The sequence below is a fragment of the Thermobia domestica genome, chromosome 6 (assembly GCF_964235325.1).
Source record: "Thermobia domestica chromosome 6, izTheDome1.hap1.1, whole genome shotgun sequence".
Lineage (NCBI taxonomy): Eukaryota > Metazoa > Arthropoda > Insecta > Zygentoma > Lepismatidae > Thermobia > Thermobia domestica.
In genome coordinates this window covers 75,914,092-75,934,953 of record NC_137459.1, presented here as the reverse complement: position 1 = coordinate 75,934,953, position 20,862 = coordinate 75,914,092, and the positions used below count along the sequence as shown (strand labels likewise).

General features: G+C 36.5%; 1 protein-coding gene across 1 annotated transcript in view; it reads left to right on the top strand.

Annotated features, from left to right (window-relative positions):
- Positions 1 to 20,862, top strand: part of Arl6 (ADP ribosylation factor-like 6) — a 31,437-nt gene extending 10,575 nt beyond the window's left edge. The window contains exons 2-3 of the mRNA XM_081761765.1: positions 891 to 1,102; positions 19,152 to 20,862. Of these exons, the coding sequence (XP_081617891.1) occupies positions 891 to 1,102; positions 19,152 to 19,543 (604 nt within the window). The 3' untranslated portion in view covers positions 19,544 to 20,862. The remainder of the gene's footprint in view (positions 1 to 890; positions 1,103 to 19,151) is intronic.

Here is a 20,862-nt window from a genome sequence, read left to right as displayed (position 1 = left end):
TTTAATTGGATAATTTTATCACTTCCCTTTTATACATACAAATAAGCGAATTTTTTCGTCAAATTCCGACTTATATCAATACACTAGGAGAATTACTAATCATTTTTATTGGTTAGCGTAAGCACCTGTGGCGTGGGAGATGCGGGATCGATTCCCGGTGGGAACTCATGTGGTTCGGATCCCCACGTTTGTAGTTTGACGTCACATATACCCTCGCTGCTAAAAGAGACGTTGAGTTGAAATCCAACCAATCATTCATACGTAACATTAGTTAGTAAGAACATTAAAACTTGATACATCATATACAAATAAAATTACGTAACAAACTTCCAACTTCTGTTAAACAAATGCCAAATTGACATTTAACAGGTAAAATTGTTGTTAATAAGCTGAAATCTTTCGGTATAAGACCAACATTGAAAATTTGTATCGAGCAAGAGGGTTATAACCTAACAATAATGTTTCAAAATTATCCAAGCTGTTATTTTAGTATTATTATGTTAGTATTCTCTTGAATATATAGTGTCTGTATTGTTGTTGTTAAACATTTTAAATTTTCTGATGGAATTGAACTCATGGCGTAAAAATAAATAAAATTAGGTTTAACTCCTTTTTCTTTAAGCAGCAAGGCTATATGAAACATGGATCTACAACTTAAGATGATAGTACACGTGCAGATTTTTGCAGATAGTACACACGCTAAGCAGCAACTATTCGGCAACGCCAGTGAAATATTACGGTGAAGCCTTAACTATTGTAATCATAGTTAGAACTCTTTTTTCTTTCTTTCTTTTCCTTTCTTTTTTTTTAATTGCCTGCATTTCTTCCTTTGTTAGAAATCTTGTTGACTCGTAACATGTTATAAATGTTTATTTTTTTTTCTATTTTAGGCGTATACCAGAAGTAGCGTTACTACTAGTACTGATGGGCTTGTTAGATAAACTAGCAAGTATCCTGGGATTCCGGAAAAGGGAGGTGAACGTATTGGTAGTTGGTTTAAACAACAGTGGAAAGTCGACAGTTCTCAATCACTTTAAACCAGAAGAACAAAAGTCAGCGGAAATAGTGCCGACAGTTGGATTTAATGTCGAAAAGTTTAGAAGTAAGTTAAAAGTAGAAATAGAAGGATGGCAAAATATAATATGTACAGTTAGCGACAAAACTAGTTGAATCCCTGACTGCTAGTAAAGGTTTGAGTACATAAGTTCCGAAGCCAGGAATAGTTATGTCCGTCTGATGGATGTATGACGCAGCAGCGGGCTTCTTGTAACCACGATAGAGCGAATAAGTTGCACAAAGAAACGGAGGGAACGAGATGGGTGGAATTGAATAAAACGGGTGTTGTCCGAGTTCGGTTACTCATGAATATTTGATAATCAAATACAAAATACTTTGGCGTTCATTTATTCCCCACCCAAAGAAATCTTGGGCAAGGAATTCATCACTGCATGAAGTTGAAAACTAAAATTAAGGACTTACTAAACGTTTTGGAAAGTTTTTCGGATTCATCCATTGCTCGTTTCAACTTTAAGTCCTCTTTTTTTTTGAATCTTCAGCTAAAGCTTTGTTGCTATCCTCATAATGATTTGCTTTGGATTTTGGTATGACGGCAGGTCCGAACTTTTTAATATGCTTCAATTTCAACTTCAATCCATACTCAGTATGATAGGTAAGATCATCATCTGCGGAGAATGGAATGGGAAGAATGACGGGGAATTAGAAGAGAACCATAAATCAAAACAAAGAATACAAACTGATTCCCTTCAGTGGTTCCAGGTTTGAGATTTTCAGTTTATATCAACCATTCTCTAACTCATGTATAATCGGTATTTTTCCTTTCTTCTCAGATGCAGTATGTAGAGATCAATCCTAAAGTGAAGAATTGTTTCATGGATCAATTGCACAGCAAGAGCCTGTGTCAGTGTTACACAGACTTACGAACTGTGTAAAAAGATACGTGTATGTTGCGTTACTTCTGTCTAGGCTTTTGTCAAAGCAGCAAAACTACTGGACCCGACCTAATAGAGTTAAAGCAGTCAGGAGTTCAACTACTTTCGTCGCTGACTGTACGTTGGTACAGGCAGACAAATTACAATCTTTTGAATTAAATTTTAAATACCTTCAGTTCACTGGTAAAAACGAAATACATATATATAGTCGAACCTCGATAAGGCTAATTTCAAGGAGTAGGGAAAAAATTCGTCTTATCGAGGTATTCTTAATAAAGAGGTTCGTTTTATCGAGGTTTGATACTGCCGTTATTCTCTTATAAAGATTTCTTCCACATGCTTCAAAACTTTATGCTTAAATTCCACTGTTAGCACCGTTTTTGTCTTTTTCCCACCATCGCCGTACTAACACACGCACAACTATAAAACAAGCAAAAAACTCAACCGGAACGGAACCGGACACTGCACAGGCACGTGCCAAACAATGACTGAGGAAGGAAGAGGGTTGGGTAAGGTGCATTCCGCTGCGATTTCATGTCCAGACACGAGTCTGAGTCACTGTTTTCAGAACTACGTACTATCGAGGTCGGGAGCGTGAGAAATTCGTCCTATAGAGATCGCGTTCGTCTTGTAGAGGTTCTATGCTAAGAATATTCGTTGTATAGAGGTTAATCATTCCTAGCCCAAATCACGCACACACACACACACACACACAAAAAAAAAATCGTCTTATAGATTTCTTTGTCCTAATTACTACGTTGTATAGAGGTGTTTTTAGCATTGAGTGTTACAAAAGTTTCAAGGGGATTTGAAAAAATTCGTCTTATCGAGGTTCGTACTAACAAGGTTCGACTGTACTGCTAAATAGGGAAATTTTAATTGAACCATTATCAACTTTTTCGAGCGTATAGATCGCAGTGAGACCAACGAAAGATGAAAAATCACACAATGGCAAGAAAGTGACATATCATGATCTAATTCATAAGGTTGTTGGTTGCTTTATTTAGACCATACCGTTCAGCACCGAGGCTATATGAAATGTTGGCCTCCAGCTTACCTGGAATCAACCACATAAGCTCCCATTGGGAATCGAATCCAGACGTCCTACGCTGAGGACTTATACGCTAACCATATAGCCAGCGCGAGCTCATAATATTGTACTTTGCTTGCTTGTATATTATGCTTATCGTTCTCGTATAGATACACAATCATTAAGAAAAGAGTCTATTCATAGTTTAATTCATTGTAGTTACAATGTCAATACAGGGCTTTCCAAATAGCTATTATATCTCTCTGTATATAAAAGTTCATAGTGGCTTAGAGGAGAACCAAGTAAGTAGAGAATGAAATATTATAAATCTTTCGTTACATTGAATTTTGTTCGATTTTATGAGTTTTACATCTTATTGGCGAGACACATTTAAAATGCATTTGTGGAGCATATTGAACATAACATTTATTATCAGCTATGTGGGACACATTGTCAAAGGACGGGAGTTTTGCACTGTGTTCAGTGTTTGAAGATGGGCATCACCTTGACGAGAACTTCTTTGTTCATAACAATCATGTTTAGCATAGTTTGGCATAGGGTTTCTTCAGGGATGGCTGCTATCTCACTTCGGATGCTGTGTTTTCGTTTATTGATAGTAGTGAGCTTTGTGGTGTTCACCTTTTCCTTCAAATAACCCCTCAGGGAATAGTCTGGTGAAGTTAAATCGGGGTATTTGGGTGGCGAATTGATATCACCAAATCTGGAGATGAGGCGTCCCAAAAGAGTCGTCGAAGGATTGTCATTGACACTACTGCAGTATGACCGGTAGAACCATCCTTTTTTCTTCACGTTTGCGGTCTCACAAAAGTTGTGAACAGCACGCAGTATGACCTATCTGGAGAGTGCTACCCGTTTCTCAAAATGTTGTTTGATACACCGTTGTGCTGTGATGATGGTGCTTCCACTACTGAAGAGCACCTGCACGGCGTACGAAATTTCAACGGCGTTTCACATCACGATAGTTCCCAGTAACAATAAAAGAAAAAAAATATCCGTAACTCCCACCCTTACAGTTTCTGTTAAGCTGTATGAAAGCCATTTATTATTGTTATTGCTCTCGCAGTATTCAAATTATAAATATGTTCCATCAATATGGCCCATCTTTTATATACACAAAGTCTTGGGAGACTCGTGTAATGAAAACTATTGTAAGTAATTTAAAACTTATTACGTTTTATTTGAATTTCAATTTCAAAGAGCATTTTTAAAGATCTTCGTCTAGAGTGCCAGAAATAACTGTGATCATAAGCGGTATGGAGACTACAATCTAAAATTGCCTGTCCGGTCGCGTCCCATTGCATATTGTAATGTTAGTGAGTTTATATGAATGTATAAACATATTGTAATTTCTTGTTTATACTGAGTACACAGAAAAAAGATACTTTCATTATGTAGGGTGGCGCAGTCTATATAAAGAACCATATTTGTTCACTGCATTGCAGAAGGTGTTCAAAATTGCACTTCAGTGGATTCTCCATATGCTCTTGCCAATCACTAAAAACACTACTGAGGATCATGGGGCTTTCAGTGCTTGCATCCGGCATGCATGCTTTTAAATAGCCTGAATCTTAATTTGGTAATCTGAATCTTAATTACAATTTCTAAGTATTTCTATAAAATTAAGTATAGTGGTGTCTGGTGCAAGAAAGTAATCATCCTCATTCAGCACCATGGGCAAGATAATCTTCCTAAGCAGGTGTGCTTCTCTGTTCAAGTTACCATTAATTGAATATTCAATAGGTCGGAGGTTGGTACTATATACTACACCATTACCGTATCACTATGGTCCAGTACTGCATATGTTGTCTGTTAACATCGCCACTGACCGAAAATACAGATTCGTAGAACAAAGTCTTGTTTCTAAAGGCAGCATGAGTGGTAACCTTTATCTGTAGCCAATTAATACAATTAATTTCTTTTATTGTAATCATCCTCGGGGTTTTGCAACAATTGCAGCTTGAAGTACTATTACTACCACTTAATTCTGTTAGATGCTTGGGATTAAATCACATTCCAAGCATAGTCGTCTGGTATTCTTGTCAAGCTCCTCGCTAATCCCACTTGTGTTAATATTGAGGTCCCTTTTGTTTGGAGCGGATCTCGGAATTTTTTATCTCAACTTCTCAGTTCGTCACCAACACTTCCCCTTTTTACTTGCTTATCAATCAGCTTTGCCAATGGGTATTGGTGGTTCTGGAATTGTGGTTGCCGGTAAATATCTTGGCAACGTAACAACAACTATTCGAAGTGCCAATAGAGGTACATCAATCGATGTACTTTCCGTAAAGGCACCTTTATAAGGAGAAAATTACTCATTGAATTTCAATATATGGAGACTTATCTGCATTCTTTTTTTCTTTTTACACACACTCACGAAAGAAAAAAAGAAAAAAAACTCACATGCCACCCCGTTTTATGCAAACTAAAATATGGTATCATCATCTTATACTCAATATCACACATGTACACCTTGTCTCAAAAAGGTTGAGCGCATTCTTTACTGGTGTTTTGAGGCAATAATTTTCTAAGTCCAGCTTCGGGTATCTTCGGGAAAAAGTAAGCCAGGTTCGAACCTCCAAGCCAGCCTTTGCAATCGGGAAAAAGTTTGCAGATGTGTTTTTCTTCTTTTAAATATAATAAGACTTGTTACCAAGTGTTTAAAAAAGCAACATTGATTGAAATACTTAATGATACAATATTTCGAAACTTTTTTTTTTTTTTTTTTTTTTAATGTTAGCACATGCTTGTTTGTCATTTAGCTCTCCATACGTAATGGAACATTTAAATACGTTAAGGAATCTTTCCATATGTAAAAGAATGCTCAAAGTTAAGAAATAGAACATAATTATCGCCTGAGTACTAAAATAAAAGTCAAAGTAGAACAGAAACGGCGTTTGTAATGGATATGAATGTCATAATTATCTTGAGATCCGTTATACATCGCTAGAAGGTTGTGTTAGCTCATTGGTAAGCTGTCGGATTTCAAATCATAAGGTTCAGGGTTCGAATCCCATCTAGGCTAATCCTTTTTTTTAAATTATATTTTCCGCAATGCATGAAAAATTATATAAAATAATTACATTAGAATACATAAGTTGTGTATATATAACATAATCATTGCAGAACATAGTAATTATTATGTTTAAAATATAACATCTGAGATGATTTTCACAGTAGGTCGGTATTATATATGAGGATGTAAATACAAGTTAAGAAACTCGTTCAATAGCAATAAATAAATCATGTAGTGTATTTATTTGCAGCTATTTGTCATATAGAGGGTAATTCTCAACATTCATAATACAGAATGTCATTTATGTTCTTGAAAAGTTATTCGATGCATAAACGAAGGTATAAACAGAGAATCCAAAGTCGGAACGCTCGCAAAAAAAATTCATGAACCCCAAAGGTCACGTGAGCAGACTGGAATTGTCCTTATGAAGCATGCCACAGCAGAAAGTCTTTACATAGATTTTCAATTCAATTCCTGATATATGCTTTTGCAATGTGGAGGTGGTGATGCCTTGAGTCGCCCTCTCTCGCTCGCTCGCTCGCTCGCTTACTCTCTATTTATACAGAATATAAAAGTGGATTTATGTGTGTATTTCAACATAATTCTGATATATCTAGAGCAATTTTAACTATATTTCTTATAGTCTGGAAAAAGAGTACTGTCGGGATACATATCAAAAATGCTAGAAACGGGTCGATATTAGTATCGAATCTATAGTTTCGTGGTCGCTTAGGTGAATAGTTCTACTTTCAATTCAAGTCCAATTAAGCTTCCATTAGCACCCAGGGTGGTTACGTAGCGACATAAAGATATCGAAATCATTCGATATTAGAATCGAATCGTAAGTTTTCAGCGCCGCTAACAGTGCAGCATTTCCCATTAGTCCACATTAGTCCACATTTCACATTAGTCCCATTGCCTAGAGGGCAACATATTTGCAGAGTGCAAAGTTTAAAACTTGAATAATATTTTAATTTTTTCCGTATGAAAAAGTTATAAATCAAGAGCAAATATACTATTTCACGAACAATCCTCTTTTACTATTCTAATATGTTTAATAATAGCGTAAGAAATCTAATAGTAATTCAGAACATGTTTCACAGTTGTTATTTTTTGTTACATAGTTGTAGCTGTAGCATGTAGTGAGTGGAATTTAACTGTAATAAATTCACTAATTAACCATATTCGAATTAAGTTTTATTTTTAAGTTCGGGATGAAGGGGTGGAGAAATATGTAGTTATTGGGGGCACCGAGCTTTTCTACATTTTACTTTCAAGATCTCCACTTTTCTTTTGTCATTTGTTCCTAATAAAAAAAGTTCAGTCACTTTCGGATTGTCATAGGATAGTAGGAGTTGGATTTTGGGATGCAGCCTGTGAGATTCTAGAGGAGCTAACTGCTTGAAAAAATATTTTTGAATCATCTGTAACATATGAAATAAGGATATGTATCATAAAAAATTGAAAGTAACTATGTCTGCGTAATCATCACGGTCAAATTGCAAAGTCAAATGAATTGACGTTTGGTATATAATCAGGCTCCATTCCCAACTGGGAAGTTACCATACGCGTGTCACTTTCATTATAATACATATCCTTAGGGGGAGTAGAAGTCCGAATTTTTGCGAAAAATTTAGTATCTTACAAGCCGTTCAACTGAGAGCTGAAATTCAACATATAACTCTTTATTAAAAATAAAGAAAATATGTCCTGGCATTTTTTAAAATTATCTTTTATGAGCGGGGGGACGGGGGTGCATTTTCTATATATTGGAAATTGGTAGTGGGTTGATTTGTAAAAATAATCGAAAACGATTGATATTAGTTGAGAAAAAAATTGAGTAATGCAAACTAAAGTTCTTTTTTAATTTTATACCCACTGCTTTCTATTTATAATTGCTGAAGCTGGTGTTTAATGTATGGAGCGTTCCGAGCATAAGGCAATCAAGCCATAAAGTTAGAGAAAAATGGCCATAAAATTTGTATTCTAAACTTAATTACATGGGCATTTTCAATTAGTACGGCATGCTTAATTATATAGAAAATTAGTTTCTCTCTCTCTCTCTCTCTCTCTTTTTTTTTTTTTTTTTTTTACGTTGGTCTACTTTTCCTTGATTTGAAACTTTCAAATTTCACCCTATTTTCTACTGAAATGTGTCTGTAAGGCAACAAAGAAATAATTATATATGATAAATTTAAATTCATTTTAATTTGGAAGATGAGAAACACTTTGCCATTATATATCGTAAAGGTCAGACCCACCAGTATTGTAACAGAGAGGTGCTTGAGCCATTGACGGTAGAAATTCAAACTCCGATAAGTGATAATTTCACAGTCTTGTTTTATTACAAGTGTAACCTCTTTAGTCAATGGAGAGGAGAACGTGGGCCATCGGTCAGAGTTGATGTCGATGGGTTTTGGTGGGTCGGAGTTGGTCGCAATGGTTCAGAGTGGTTCATAGTTGGTGGTGGGTCAGAGTGGATCACGATGGTTGATGGGTCAGAGTGGGCCAATGGGGCATTTGGGTGGTGGGTGATAGTGGGTCATGGTGGGTCGTGGATCAAATTTTCATTGACCCACACCATCTCTGGTTAAAATTGTACTAAAGATAAGAGGCACCGAAGATGCATGTCGGCTATTATGCTCAAATTTTGCTCATGGATAGTACTCCACCAGGAAGCAATAAATCTGAAACGGTTCACGGTATCACCTTCTAGAACTCGAGATGTAGGGGTTTGTCTGATTGGCTAAATTAAGACGTCAATGATTTATCCTTCAACAACCAAGCTTTTTATGATCGTTTCCGTGGGGAAGTCAGGAGAACACGTGCCTAGTAATCGTAATATTGATAGTTTGCGTCCACCCCGGGTATTTGTTTTGTGTTTTTTTGATTCACCTAAATATAAACAAATCACACATATAGGCATTTTGACATATTTTGGGAGAGTAATTTTGTGGTTCGTTGGCGTTTCATCGCGTCTCTGCTGCTGGTGGTAAAGTTTTCAAAATGGAACTTGGGCCACCACGGATCGTCGCTGCGGGGCCACCAATTTCTGGCGAGAGGTCAATAGTTGACCATCTGTAGTCCACCGACGCTTACAGCTTAGAGTAATGAACGATGTCTTTGCCTTGTAGAGTTCATGACTACCGACGTCGGCAGTCAACTAGCTTTTAGTATTCCTTTACTAACCATCTATTGTTCATGTTTGTACACGGTGTTGTCATAATAATAATAATAATAATAATAATAATAATAATAATAATAATAATAATAATAATAATAATAATAATAATAATTATTATTATTATTATTATTATTATTATTATTATTATTATTATTATTATTATTATTATTATTATTATTATTATTATTATTATTATTATTATTATTTGTAGTAATAGTAGTATAATTGATGATAGAATAGTTATTGTCTATGTATTGTCTAGGTAGGACTACACACAGGATTTGGCTCGTTTTGGTTCGACTTGACTCTAATCCGAGTCGAGTTGAAAGATATTTTTCGCGCCGAGTCCAAGAGTAGACCTCAAAGATGTCTGTTTCGAGTCGAGTCGAGTTTCAAAGAAAAGTCGTTCGTGCCCATCCCTACTAATGAGAGCTTAATCGGAGTTAAGCGAAATAGAAAGTCTCACTATTTATCTAAGCGACCCCGAAAACTATGAATCTAATATCGATCATTTTCTAGCAATCTTTTATATGTATCCCCCTCCCATTCACCATAGGTAACCGGACAGCAATCTTTTTGAAACTATAAGAAATGTGGTTAAAATTACTCTAGACCAGTGGTTCTCAATCTAATTCTGTCACGATCCCCTTTTATCACACGCTCTTGCCAGCGACCGTTTTATAATTTGTTTTATAATAAGCTTGTGTGGGATTTTTAACATACCTATTTCTATAATAGTAGAATCCATTTTTTTGTTTATAGTGAACAGTGCCATGGAAAATCAGTGCCCGGGGCGAGAGTATAGTACGATGTCACCGTATATATGAGTGACGTCGACAGACTAGCTACGAAGCGCCACCATGGTTGGCACGAAGCTCAATAACATTTTCAAAATAAACCCTACCTTTCCTTAATTTTGAGCACATTTTATTACGTTTTTCCTTCTATTTTACACATGTGTACATGTACTTTCCTAACATGAGTAACACACTTCCTCCGAAATGTGTGGCCCCTTTTTTCGGCGCCCGGCACTGACAGTGGATACAGTAACTGTAATATCTATATTCCCAATGACGAAGGCGCTGGTTCAAGATGGATGTTAAACTCCTTCATTGAAGAGGCCATTAACGTATTCGATCTAAGCCCACAACTTCTTGACCAAATAATAGAATGATCATGCGACAAGTCTTTGCAACTGTTTTTTTTTTTTTTTTTTTTTTTTTTTTTGTAACGAAGACTTGGACAAGTTCTGCCTGATGAGGAGAGAAGAATATCCTGGTGTGGGGATTGCTGCTTTAAAAGTAATAATTCCATATGCTATATCGTACTTGTGCGAAAGTGTGTTTTTTTTATGGTAAACATTAAAACAAAGATAAGAAATCGCTTATCAGTTGAAAATGGTTTGATAATGTTCGTCATGAAGATTGAACCGGACATTGCTGCACTAGTGAAATTACACCATGCTTAGGTATCTCATTAGGTTTTAATTTTAATTGTATTTCAATGTGCAGGTTTTGTTGCATGTGTATTTTTCTAGTATTTCTATATACAGTTCTCATTAGTTTTATATCATACCTCTTTGATTTAAATTCATTTTTAAACAACTCTACTAACTAACTAACTCTATGGCCTATGGAACCCGGAGGTTCAATGCCGCGTTCACAAAAGCTCTACACTGACTTCTATCCTTAGCCAATTGGATCCAGTTTTTACTTTGTATCCTTATCTCAGCGAGATCCATCTTAATATTGTCCTCCCATCTGCACCTAGGTCTTCCTAATGGTCGTTTTCCGATTGGTCTTCCAGTCAAGATTTTGAAAGCGTTTCTACTTTCTTCCATTCTAGCTACATGACCTGCCCACCTAAGCCTTCTAGACTTGACGACCCTAACAATGTTGGGTAAACCGTATAAATTATGTAGTTCCTCGTTATGAAGTTTCCGCCATTCCCCATTCCCGTTCCTCTTGGGTCCGAATATTCGTCTAAGTATCTTGTTCTCAAATACTTTCAGTCTATGTTCTTCCCTCAGAGTAAGCGACCATGTTTCGCAACCATACAGAACAACAGGCATGATTATCGTTTTGTATATTTTAAGCTTTAAATTTCTCGACAGAATTCGCGACGACAAGAGACTTTGAACCGAATAGTAACACGAATTCTACACCCTTTGAAAATGTTCAGTAGACTTATTTTTTATTGTTCTTTACAGTGTGTATAAAAAATAAAAGTATGCTTATCAGAACAAAATTAAAAATAATATTTAAAAATAATTTCTGGTATTAGATTCTAACTATATTTATCTCTTCCGCCTATCTTCGCGATCCCCTAGGGGCCTCGACTCCCAGGTTGAGAAACCCTGCTCTAGGCATACATGAGTTATGTTGGAACATACATACATACACTTTTATGTGTATAAATGCAGATAAGAGAGAGTTGAGAGAGAGCGATTAAGGAATTGCCGCTCTCAATCTCTTCACTTTACTTTTGCGATTCGCGAATTTCTTGCGTGACAGTTTGGAGCTAGCTAGTTTTTTGTCTTGGACCACGATCCGATTTTCGATATGCTCTACCTAAATGCTGTAATGCGAATATTGAGAAGTTATCTGCGATGAAAGTAGCTGCAAATAAATACATTACATAACTTATTTATTGCTATTACACGATTTTTTAAATTTGTATTCAATATTCACACATAACACACCGACGTTCTGTCAATACCTCAGATGTTATATTTTAAAGATAAGAATTACTTATGTCGTGAAATGATATGAATATATATATTCAACTGATATATACAACTGATGATATGAATATATATATTCAACTGATATATACAACTGATGAATTGTAATGTAACTATTTTACATAATTTTCATGCATTGAGGAAAGTAGAATATCATAAAAGAATTTCACCTGAACGGGTATCGAACTCACGATTTAAGCGCTCGGTGGTGTACCACTGAGCTAATATGACCGCTTTTCGGAAGCTGCTTCTGAAATATAACTGAGCTCATACGTAAATGCTCTTTTCCGTATGGAAATCACAATGACGAAACGAGAGTGTGAATACATAGTCTCGAAATATTGTATCATTAAGTATTTCAATGTTACTTTTTTCTACACTTAATACCATTTCAACATGTCTTATTATATTTAACAGAAGGAAAAACATATCTGTACATCGTTTCCCGATTACTAAGGTTGGCTTTGGAGGTTCGAACCAGTAGCTTTAGTTTACTGTTTTCCGAAGATACCCAAAGTTGGACTTCGAAAGAGTTTGTCTCAAAACAGCTATCATCATATCGCTCAATCTGTTTGGTATATGGTATATGTTTTTATACGTGTAAAGTCAGTATAACAATTCATTCTTTAAACAGCTTTTCGTATGTATTAATATTCCTTTATAAAAACTGTTTTTAATATTATTATTGCGGCGCACCATTTTCAGATTTCTTTCGCGAGTCGTTGACCAAGTCGTTCCCCACCAGCGTTGCCAGACTCACAGCTCGGAATTATTCCAAAACCTGATCGAACTTATGCTAGATTCGGTCAAATTATGCTAGATCCTCATAATTACTAATTCAGGAGTTTAAAAAAACGAAGTTGAGATACGATAACGTAACTTAAAATACACAGAGAGCAAGAATGCATGGATAGAACTCAATACTTCACGCACCAAAATTTTAACTCAACTAAATTAATGCAGTCGTTGCCAGATTCAATGGCGTATATGTCGTATAAATGAATGCAAAGTTTTTGTTTACATATTTTGAAAGAAAATTACTTCGCAGCATAAGCAGAGTTGGGAATCGTCTGCTGGGGGGGGGGGCAGATTTTTGGTCGGTCTCGGAGCTGTCATTTCAGGAATAAATATGATCATGAAGTCAGAAATAAAGATGGTGAAGTTGTCAAAAAGTTGGGGGAGAATGGCCCCCATAGCTCCGCCCATGCGTTGGAGTTAAAGGATTAGAAAACCCTGGGTGGAGCCACAAAAAAGCCCAAAGACGTTTCGAACTTACTTCGAAAAATAAGACTGCCTGTTTGGTTTACCGACTGTATGAATCAATGGAAGAGGATACATTTCTGCCGTTCTTTTTCTTCCCACGACCAACTTCTTTCTCATCTCCAGGTTTTACGGCTTTTTGATAAACTTGCTGAAATTGTGCTAGATTTGGGCAGGATGCTAAAAGCAAGATGCTAGATGCTAGAGACATGCAAATTATGCTAGATCTAGCATCATTATGCTAGATCTGGCAACGCTGTTCCCCACAATAGGCGTGTCGTGCAAGTAACCAATCACACGTCAGGTACTAGCTTTTACCTATTGCTTCCTTCTCACAGCTCAGAACATTGGTAACTATGGATAGACGTACAGCAGTAATTACTTTATGGGAGTTGGAAGGTTATTCTGCAACTGCAGCTAGCACGCGAGTAGCTGTCCCGGCCTCTACAGGAAGGCGATGGATTCGGAAATATGGTGCTACAGGTCAGACTGATAATTTACGATCTCCTGGTCGTCCGCATGTGTCAACCAAAGCCCAAGATGCGAGATTAGTAAACGAAGCCCGGTTAGACCCACTAAGGACGTCTAGACAGCTAAGGGAAGTTTCTCTCTTTCCTGGTAGTAAGCATACAGCTCTGCGAAGGCTTCGTCATGCTGGGTTACGTGGCCGTGTTGCTGCTGTGAAGGAAAAACTCTCAGGCGACCACAAAATTTACCGTCTCGCGTTTGCACAGGCGAATGTGGGTCTCAATTGGGAAAACGTAGTTTTCTCAGATGAATCCATATTCACAACATCAAAGGAGGGACGCCGTTTTGTGTATCGTCCGAGAGGCACCCGATATGACCATGGATATGTGGCTGCTTGCAATCGCAGTGGCCATGTATCTATTTTATGTTGGGGTTGGATTTCCAGTCGCGGAGCAGGACAGCTTCATAGAATTGAAGGACATCTGGACAATGCTCAGTACTTAGACATTATCAGTAATATCATGGTGCTATCTGTACGAGTATTTCAGCCTGATGGTGTAATTCAGTTCCAGCAATACCAGTCGCCAATACATACTTCCCGTGTGATTCAGGAATGGTTCGCAGGGCACCCTGAGATTGATTTAATCGACTGGCCGCTCGTGGAGCAGACCTCAATCTCATGGAAAATATGTGGGCAGAAGTGAAGCGTACTCTAAGGGAAAGTTGGCCTGAGGCAGATCCACCAAGAACTCAGGATGACCTGTGGCATCTTGTTTCCGAAGCATGGCTGGAGGTAGGGGAAGGAGATAGATTTGTCACCCATGTAATAGATTCCATGCCCAGAAGAATGGAGCGTGTTATAAATTCAGAAGGGTCTTGGACACAATATTAATGTCCCCGCCTTAACTCCCGAAAACAGCCCTTTTCAGGGCTACCTAAACGCTTCTGAAAATATTTCTAGAAGTAAACCACTCCTTGTATCCGATTTCTGTGCAATCCTACCAACAAAAGAATGATAATTAGCTGTAGGCTTTGAACTCAAGACCTCTTTATTGGCAAGTCCGTACTCTACCAGTGAGCTAACAGGAACACACAAACCCAATCTGAAGAAACACGATTTTCAATTTCTGGTATTCGATGACGATGATGCTCATATACTTGGCAAATGTTGTATTCAACTTGGGATATTCCGCAACACACACACACACACACACACACACACACACACACACACACACACACACACACACACACACACACACACACACACACACACACACACACACACACACACACACACACACACACACACACACACACACACACACACACACACACACACACACACACACACACACACACACACACACACACACACACACACACACACACACACACACACACACACACACACACACACACACACACACACACACACACACACACACACACACACACACACACAAAGCGAAAGAGAGAGAGAGATGAATATACAAAAGCATATTCAACGTATTCGAATGAGACTCTAAGTAACGACATTCCGTTCTAAAGAGAATTTGTGTTTCTTCCCGTGACGTTAAGGGGATCGGGAAAAGTTATGTGTCTTGAAGCAGGATACGACTTTGGATACTCTGTTTATACACTTTCTATATCCGTAGGAATATATTGTATTTCACGAATGTAAATGACATGCTGTAATGAGAATATTGAGAAGTTACATCTGTATGACAAATAGATGCAAATAAATACACTACATAACTTATTTATTGCTATTAAATGATTTTCCTAACTTGTATTTACATCCTCATATATAATACCGACCTACTGTGAAAATTATCCCAGATGTTATATTTTAAACATAATAATTACTATGTTCTGCAATGATTATGTTATATATACACAACTTATGTATTCTAATGTAATTATTTTATATAATTTTTCATGCATTGCGGAAAATATAATTTAAAAAAAAGGATTAGCCTAGACGGGATTCGAACCCTGAACCTTATGATTCGAAATCCGACAGCTTACCAATGAGCTAACACAACCTTCTAGCGATGTATAACGGATCTCAAGATAATTATGACATTCATATCCATTACAAACGCTGTTTCTGTTCTACTTTGACTTTTATTTTAGTACTCAGGCGATAATTATGTTCTATTTCTTAACTTTGAGCATTCTTTTACATATGGAAAGATTCCTTAACGTATTTAAATATTCCATTACGTATGGAGAGCTAAATGACAAACAAGCATGTGCTAACATTAAAAAAAAAAGGTTTCGAAATATTGTATCATTAAGTATTTCAATCAATGTTGCTTTTTTAAACACTTGGTAACAAGTCTTATTATATTTAAAAGAAGAAAAACACATCTGCAAACTTTTTCCCGATTGCAAAGGCTGGCTTGGAGGTTCGAACCTGGCTTACTTTTTCCCGAAGATACCCGAAGCTGGACTTAGAAAATTTTTGCCTCAAAACACCAATAAAGAATGCGCTCAACCTTTTTGAGACAAGGTGTACATGGTTTAGTAAGGAATATCGTAGTTTGTATCAAAAGTTAAAGATGTTTAGTGTTCTGTTTTCAACAGATATGAATGCATTTGTTGAATTCGTTGCACACTCGTCCGACTCGCCCCCCTCGCTGATCCAGTTGCTAGCGCATGTGCTTTTGCTGCAGATGGTCCCTAGTTTGATTCCCGGTGGGGGGAACAAAAATAATTTCACAATCATTCACTTTCATTAATCATCCATCTCCTTTACCCTAAAGGTCATAGTCATGACACGTTAAATTTTAATTTCCATTTTTTCATCAGAACTTGTCACTGTTAACACTATGAACGGCAGTTGGGATGCATTGTTTTTATCTAGTGCAATAAATTTCGTTACTCCAATCCTATTTAGAGTACCTTGTTTGTGATGCTTTACCATAGTTTCCTCTAAAATATTGCTTAAGAACAGTAGAAAGGTTGTTTTCTTTAATTTAATCACACAAGAAATGGATTTTCAGCAGTGCGACCACCTTGTTTAACAGGTCTCGTGACAATAAGAAATTACCATCCTTCAGTTTTCTTTCCTATATTTCAATACTATACAAAGGTGAATGTATGAATTTCTTTTTGTAAAAGACACCACCCCACGGGCTACGTGATAGCAAGGCTTATTTTCTTGACTTACGCATGTGCTGGAAGTAATTTAGGTCAGGACCGCTCTTCGTTCCTTGTAACCGCCAGGTATTCAGGTATTCACTTTACAGAGGGTGGGTGAACCGCTGAGCCACTTGGGAATGAGGGTAGAGAGGGAAATAAATCCCGCTTCCACCGGGAATTGAACCCGGTGTTTACAGTTGGTAGGCCTTTACAGACTACGTGGCTCTAAATTATTTTGTAGTAGTTCTATATTTGAAAACAGCCTAGTACAAATAACTACATGATGATCATAAATTGTGGAACTAATAAAAAAAAAATAAATAAATAAATAAACAATGTATTTGGATAATGAAACACGTGCTTCATTTATTCTCCCAGTATTCTCAAGAGATTTTCTTAACATGTATGAGTCTGGAGCAGCTGTTCCATGGTTATCCTTTCCCGGAATGTTCATGTCCTGAATCTTCGCAGCATAGGCCTAAAATTTATGATATACCATAATAAAAGTCTATGGATTAGATGACCATGGAGCCCTTTTCACAAGACTGTCTTATCGAACCAGTGGCGTAGAATATCTACATAATAAAATGAAGCTCTATTCTGCACAAAGTACTGAATTGTCAGGACGGCTACCTATCGCATAACATACTGGCGTAATTTCATCACACATCATTCGAAGATTTTTTTCTGTAAAGGCTGTAGTTTCGAAGAAGGATAGACTAATTATATGTATTCCATAAATCCCACCACGTACTGTCAGTTTTGGTGAGCTTTGGAGTTTTGTGTAGAGATATTCTTTTTGACCAGAGTGTAAAATCTGTAACATATAATTAATCTCTTCGAAGAGCATCACCCACCTCAGAAAAGTTGATTTTTTTATTTGTGTGTGTGTGCGTGGGTGGGTGGATGGGGAGAGCAAGAACCGTTTTCATATTTGACCCTGCGGTGAAGACGCGTGCTCCGGGAAAGGTTGATTTCGGTATTTGTATACCTTCAGATTTCATACGACAGGCATGAGAGTGAGTAATACTGCGGTTCATGCCTCCGTTTATGAACTCTATGCTACCGCTTATCGTAAACTTATCAGCTTCGCTATTGTTTTAAAAAGAAATTCACCAACTACACTGTGGATTGGTGACTTTGCTTATTGAAATGGACTATCACTTTTGTTTGAGTCCATCCTCCTTATCTACAAAGGAGCAAAACTCTGTCGTCTTTTGACAGTCATTTGTATATTGCAATTCAAATTTAACTTATTTACTCACAATAATGAGTGATATCACCGATCAAGTAGTTCATTATTTCTCATGCAATATCTTATGCAATCAGTTGAGGTCTATTATCTGACGAATAGTCTCTCAAGATATACAATAATTTAAACTTGTACTTTAAGTTTGACGTTTCTTGGAAAAATTGAAATAGTATTTATACTATGAGTAGGGTACATCTGAAATGTAATGCAGACAATGTCTGACGTGTTTGTTAAAAGGAAAATTCACTAACCTGACTCATGCATCTGTAATGCTTCTGAGAAGTTATACTCAGAAGTGGATATCCTACATGCTTTTTTTAAAGAGAACTTTTGCAATATCAATGAAAGCTGCAGGCAGGCTACTGAAATTATTTCAACATTGAACTTCATGGAAGTATTATAACTGCATGAATCAGGTTAGCAAGTTGTTGTATTTGAGATGTTTAACTAGATCTGCCGCAAGGAAACCTTGTGCCAAACCTAATCCTGAATGTCATTCTGGTCTTGACAATAGTTATTAAGGGATTATGTGATTTACAATCAGATGCAGATGTTTGTATATGACGTCTGTTCTCAATAATTTGTGAATGAACTGATTAAAAAAAAAATGTCAATCACGAATTCGGAAAACTGAAGCCTACTGAATTCGGAATATGTTTGGGTTTTGGAAAGTGATGGTAATAAGAATCCACTTCCAGACGTGACTGTAAATAATGATATATGCTTGATTTTATTATCTTCTTTCTTGGGTTTATTTGTGCTATTATATATTTTTTTCTTATTTTATATAGTTCCTGTTAACTTGTAATCAGTTTAATTTTGTTAGAAGCAAAATCTGTTTGGTACATTATCTTTTGTAAATTTTGCCTTGCTAGGCGCAAAAGAAGTTAGTTACTAATAAATTTCTGTCAGTTAGGAACTCTGATTACTTCTATTCAACATTATTTCTTGAACACAATTAAAGAAATATATATGCAATTAGTCTACGTATTACCAATATCAATATCATAACTTTCGATGGGTAAAATATAAGAGGTAATATAAAACGATATACACATTAATATTCCATTTTCTTTTGTAGACAAAAATGTTGGTTTCACAGCATTCGATATGTCAGGCCAAGGCCGTTATCGCGATTTGTGGGAGCATCATTATAAGGACTGTCAAGGTATAATATTCGTTATTGATAGCAGTGACAGGTTACGCTTAGTGGTCGTGCGTGAGGAACTGGACTTACTCTTGCAACATCCAGATATTAGAAGTCGTCGGATCCCTATTCTGTTCTTCGCAAATAAAATGGACCTGAGAGAAGCATTGTCGAGTGTTAAGATTTCTGCTGCTTTAGGCTTAGAGAGAATTATGGACAAACCATGGCATATTTGTGCAAGTAACGCCTTAACTGGAGAAGGCCTGCAAGAGGGAGTCGAGTGGCTGACTAATCAGATACGTGATTTGGTTGATCATCGCCGGTAATCTTAAGATAAATAATATTCCCCATTGCAGGTGTCAATATCAAGTGCGTTCAGTTTTCTTTTATTTACCATTGTTCTTTGTCTTTACAGTATGTGATATCCATTAATTGTTTTTGGCTTCCCAAACCAATGAAGGATGCTTTTATTAATATTACCGCTCTCTGATGTATCATAGTATCATAGTGGAGCCTTACCATTGAGTAATTTTAAGTTGTGTAGTGCAGCGTGTGTAGTTTGCAATTGTTTTTAAGTGTAACGTGAAAAAGTTTGTATCATTTTGACAGTTTCTTTAAGTTCATGCAGTTCTTTTACTGTACTTTTTTAATATATATGTATATTTATATTGTCTCTGTGAGTTAAGTACTATTTTTGAGTCAACAGTGTTGATAAGATTTATCTCCGTCCGTTGTTCAATTGTGTTGTGCAAGGCATAATAATGATATTTCATAAAATTTTGAGTCAACGCTGATGACTTGCTAGGACATCAGTGCTAACAGACGTGGATGTCAAGTCTCGCATTATCGAATGAAGGTTTTCACTTCGTCAAAAATTCATGGCTTTTAAAGGCAAGTTATTACAATAGAAAAAGTTTGGAGTGTTACAGTGAATTTTGTTATTTGAAATGCAGGAGTTGATAGAATGTAATGCTTTCGAAAACTTCTTCACAGTATCTTTCTCATAAAGTGTACAGATTTTTATTAGAACATGCACTTACGTTCAAAGAAAGCAATACTAGTATCTACTTTTAGGAGCTACAGGACACACATTCATAAGAAAAGTGACTTACCTTGTATCTTTATGTTGGTTACTTTAACTGATTATTTCTTTCCTCTCTGGTAACGCCGTCAGAACTATTTTTATTACTACGTCATTGGATCCTTACCTTTACATCTATTATAGTTTTTGTTTTCTTTTTTAAAAAAAACAATTTGTACAGAGTATTTCGTGGACTTAATTTCGGCTTTTGATTACCATTAATAATTGTTCCTGTATTTACAATCAATTTGCTACTTTTATGAAGAAAGCGTTGTTCAGATTAATAATTTATTGCAACATCTTATCGCCTTAACCCTGAGTCTTCTCTCTATCCAACAGACATTGATCAGGCTTCACTTTATCCTCAAGGGCTGCAGTCTCCTTTTTGGTCCACTCTTTGTTACTATCTGTTCTCCTCTTCGACCATCTGCTAACACTTCAAGCTACAATCTTCCTCATGTAAAGCGCTGCTTATATTGAGACCGGGACGATAGAAATCATCAAATGCTTCTATAGGAGACATAATCTTAAATATTTAAATTAAAAAAAAAAAAAAAAAAAAAA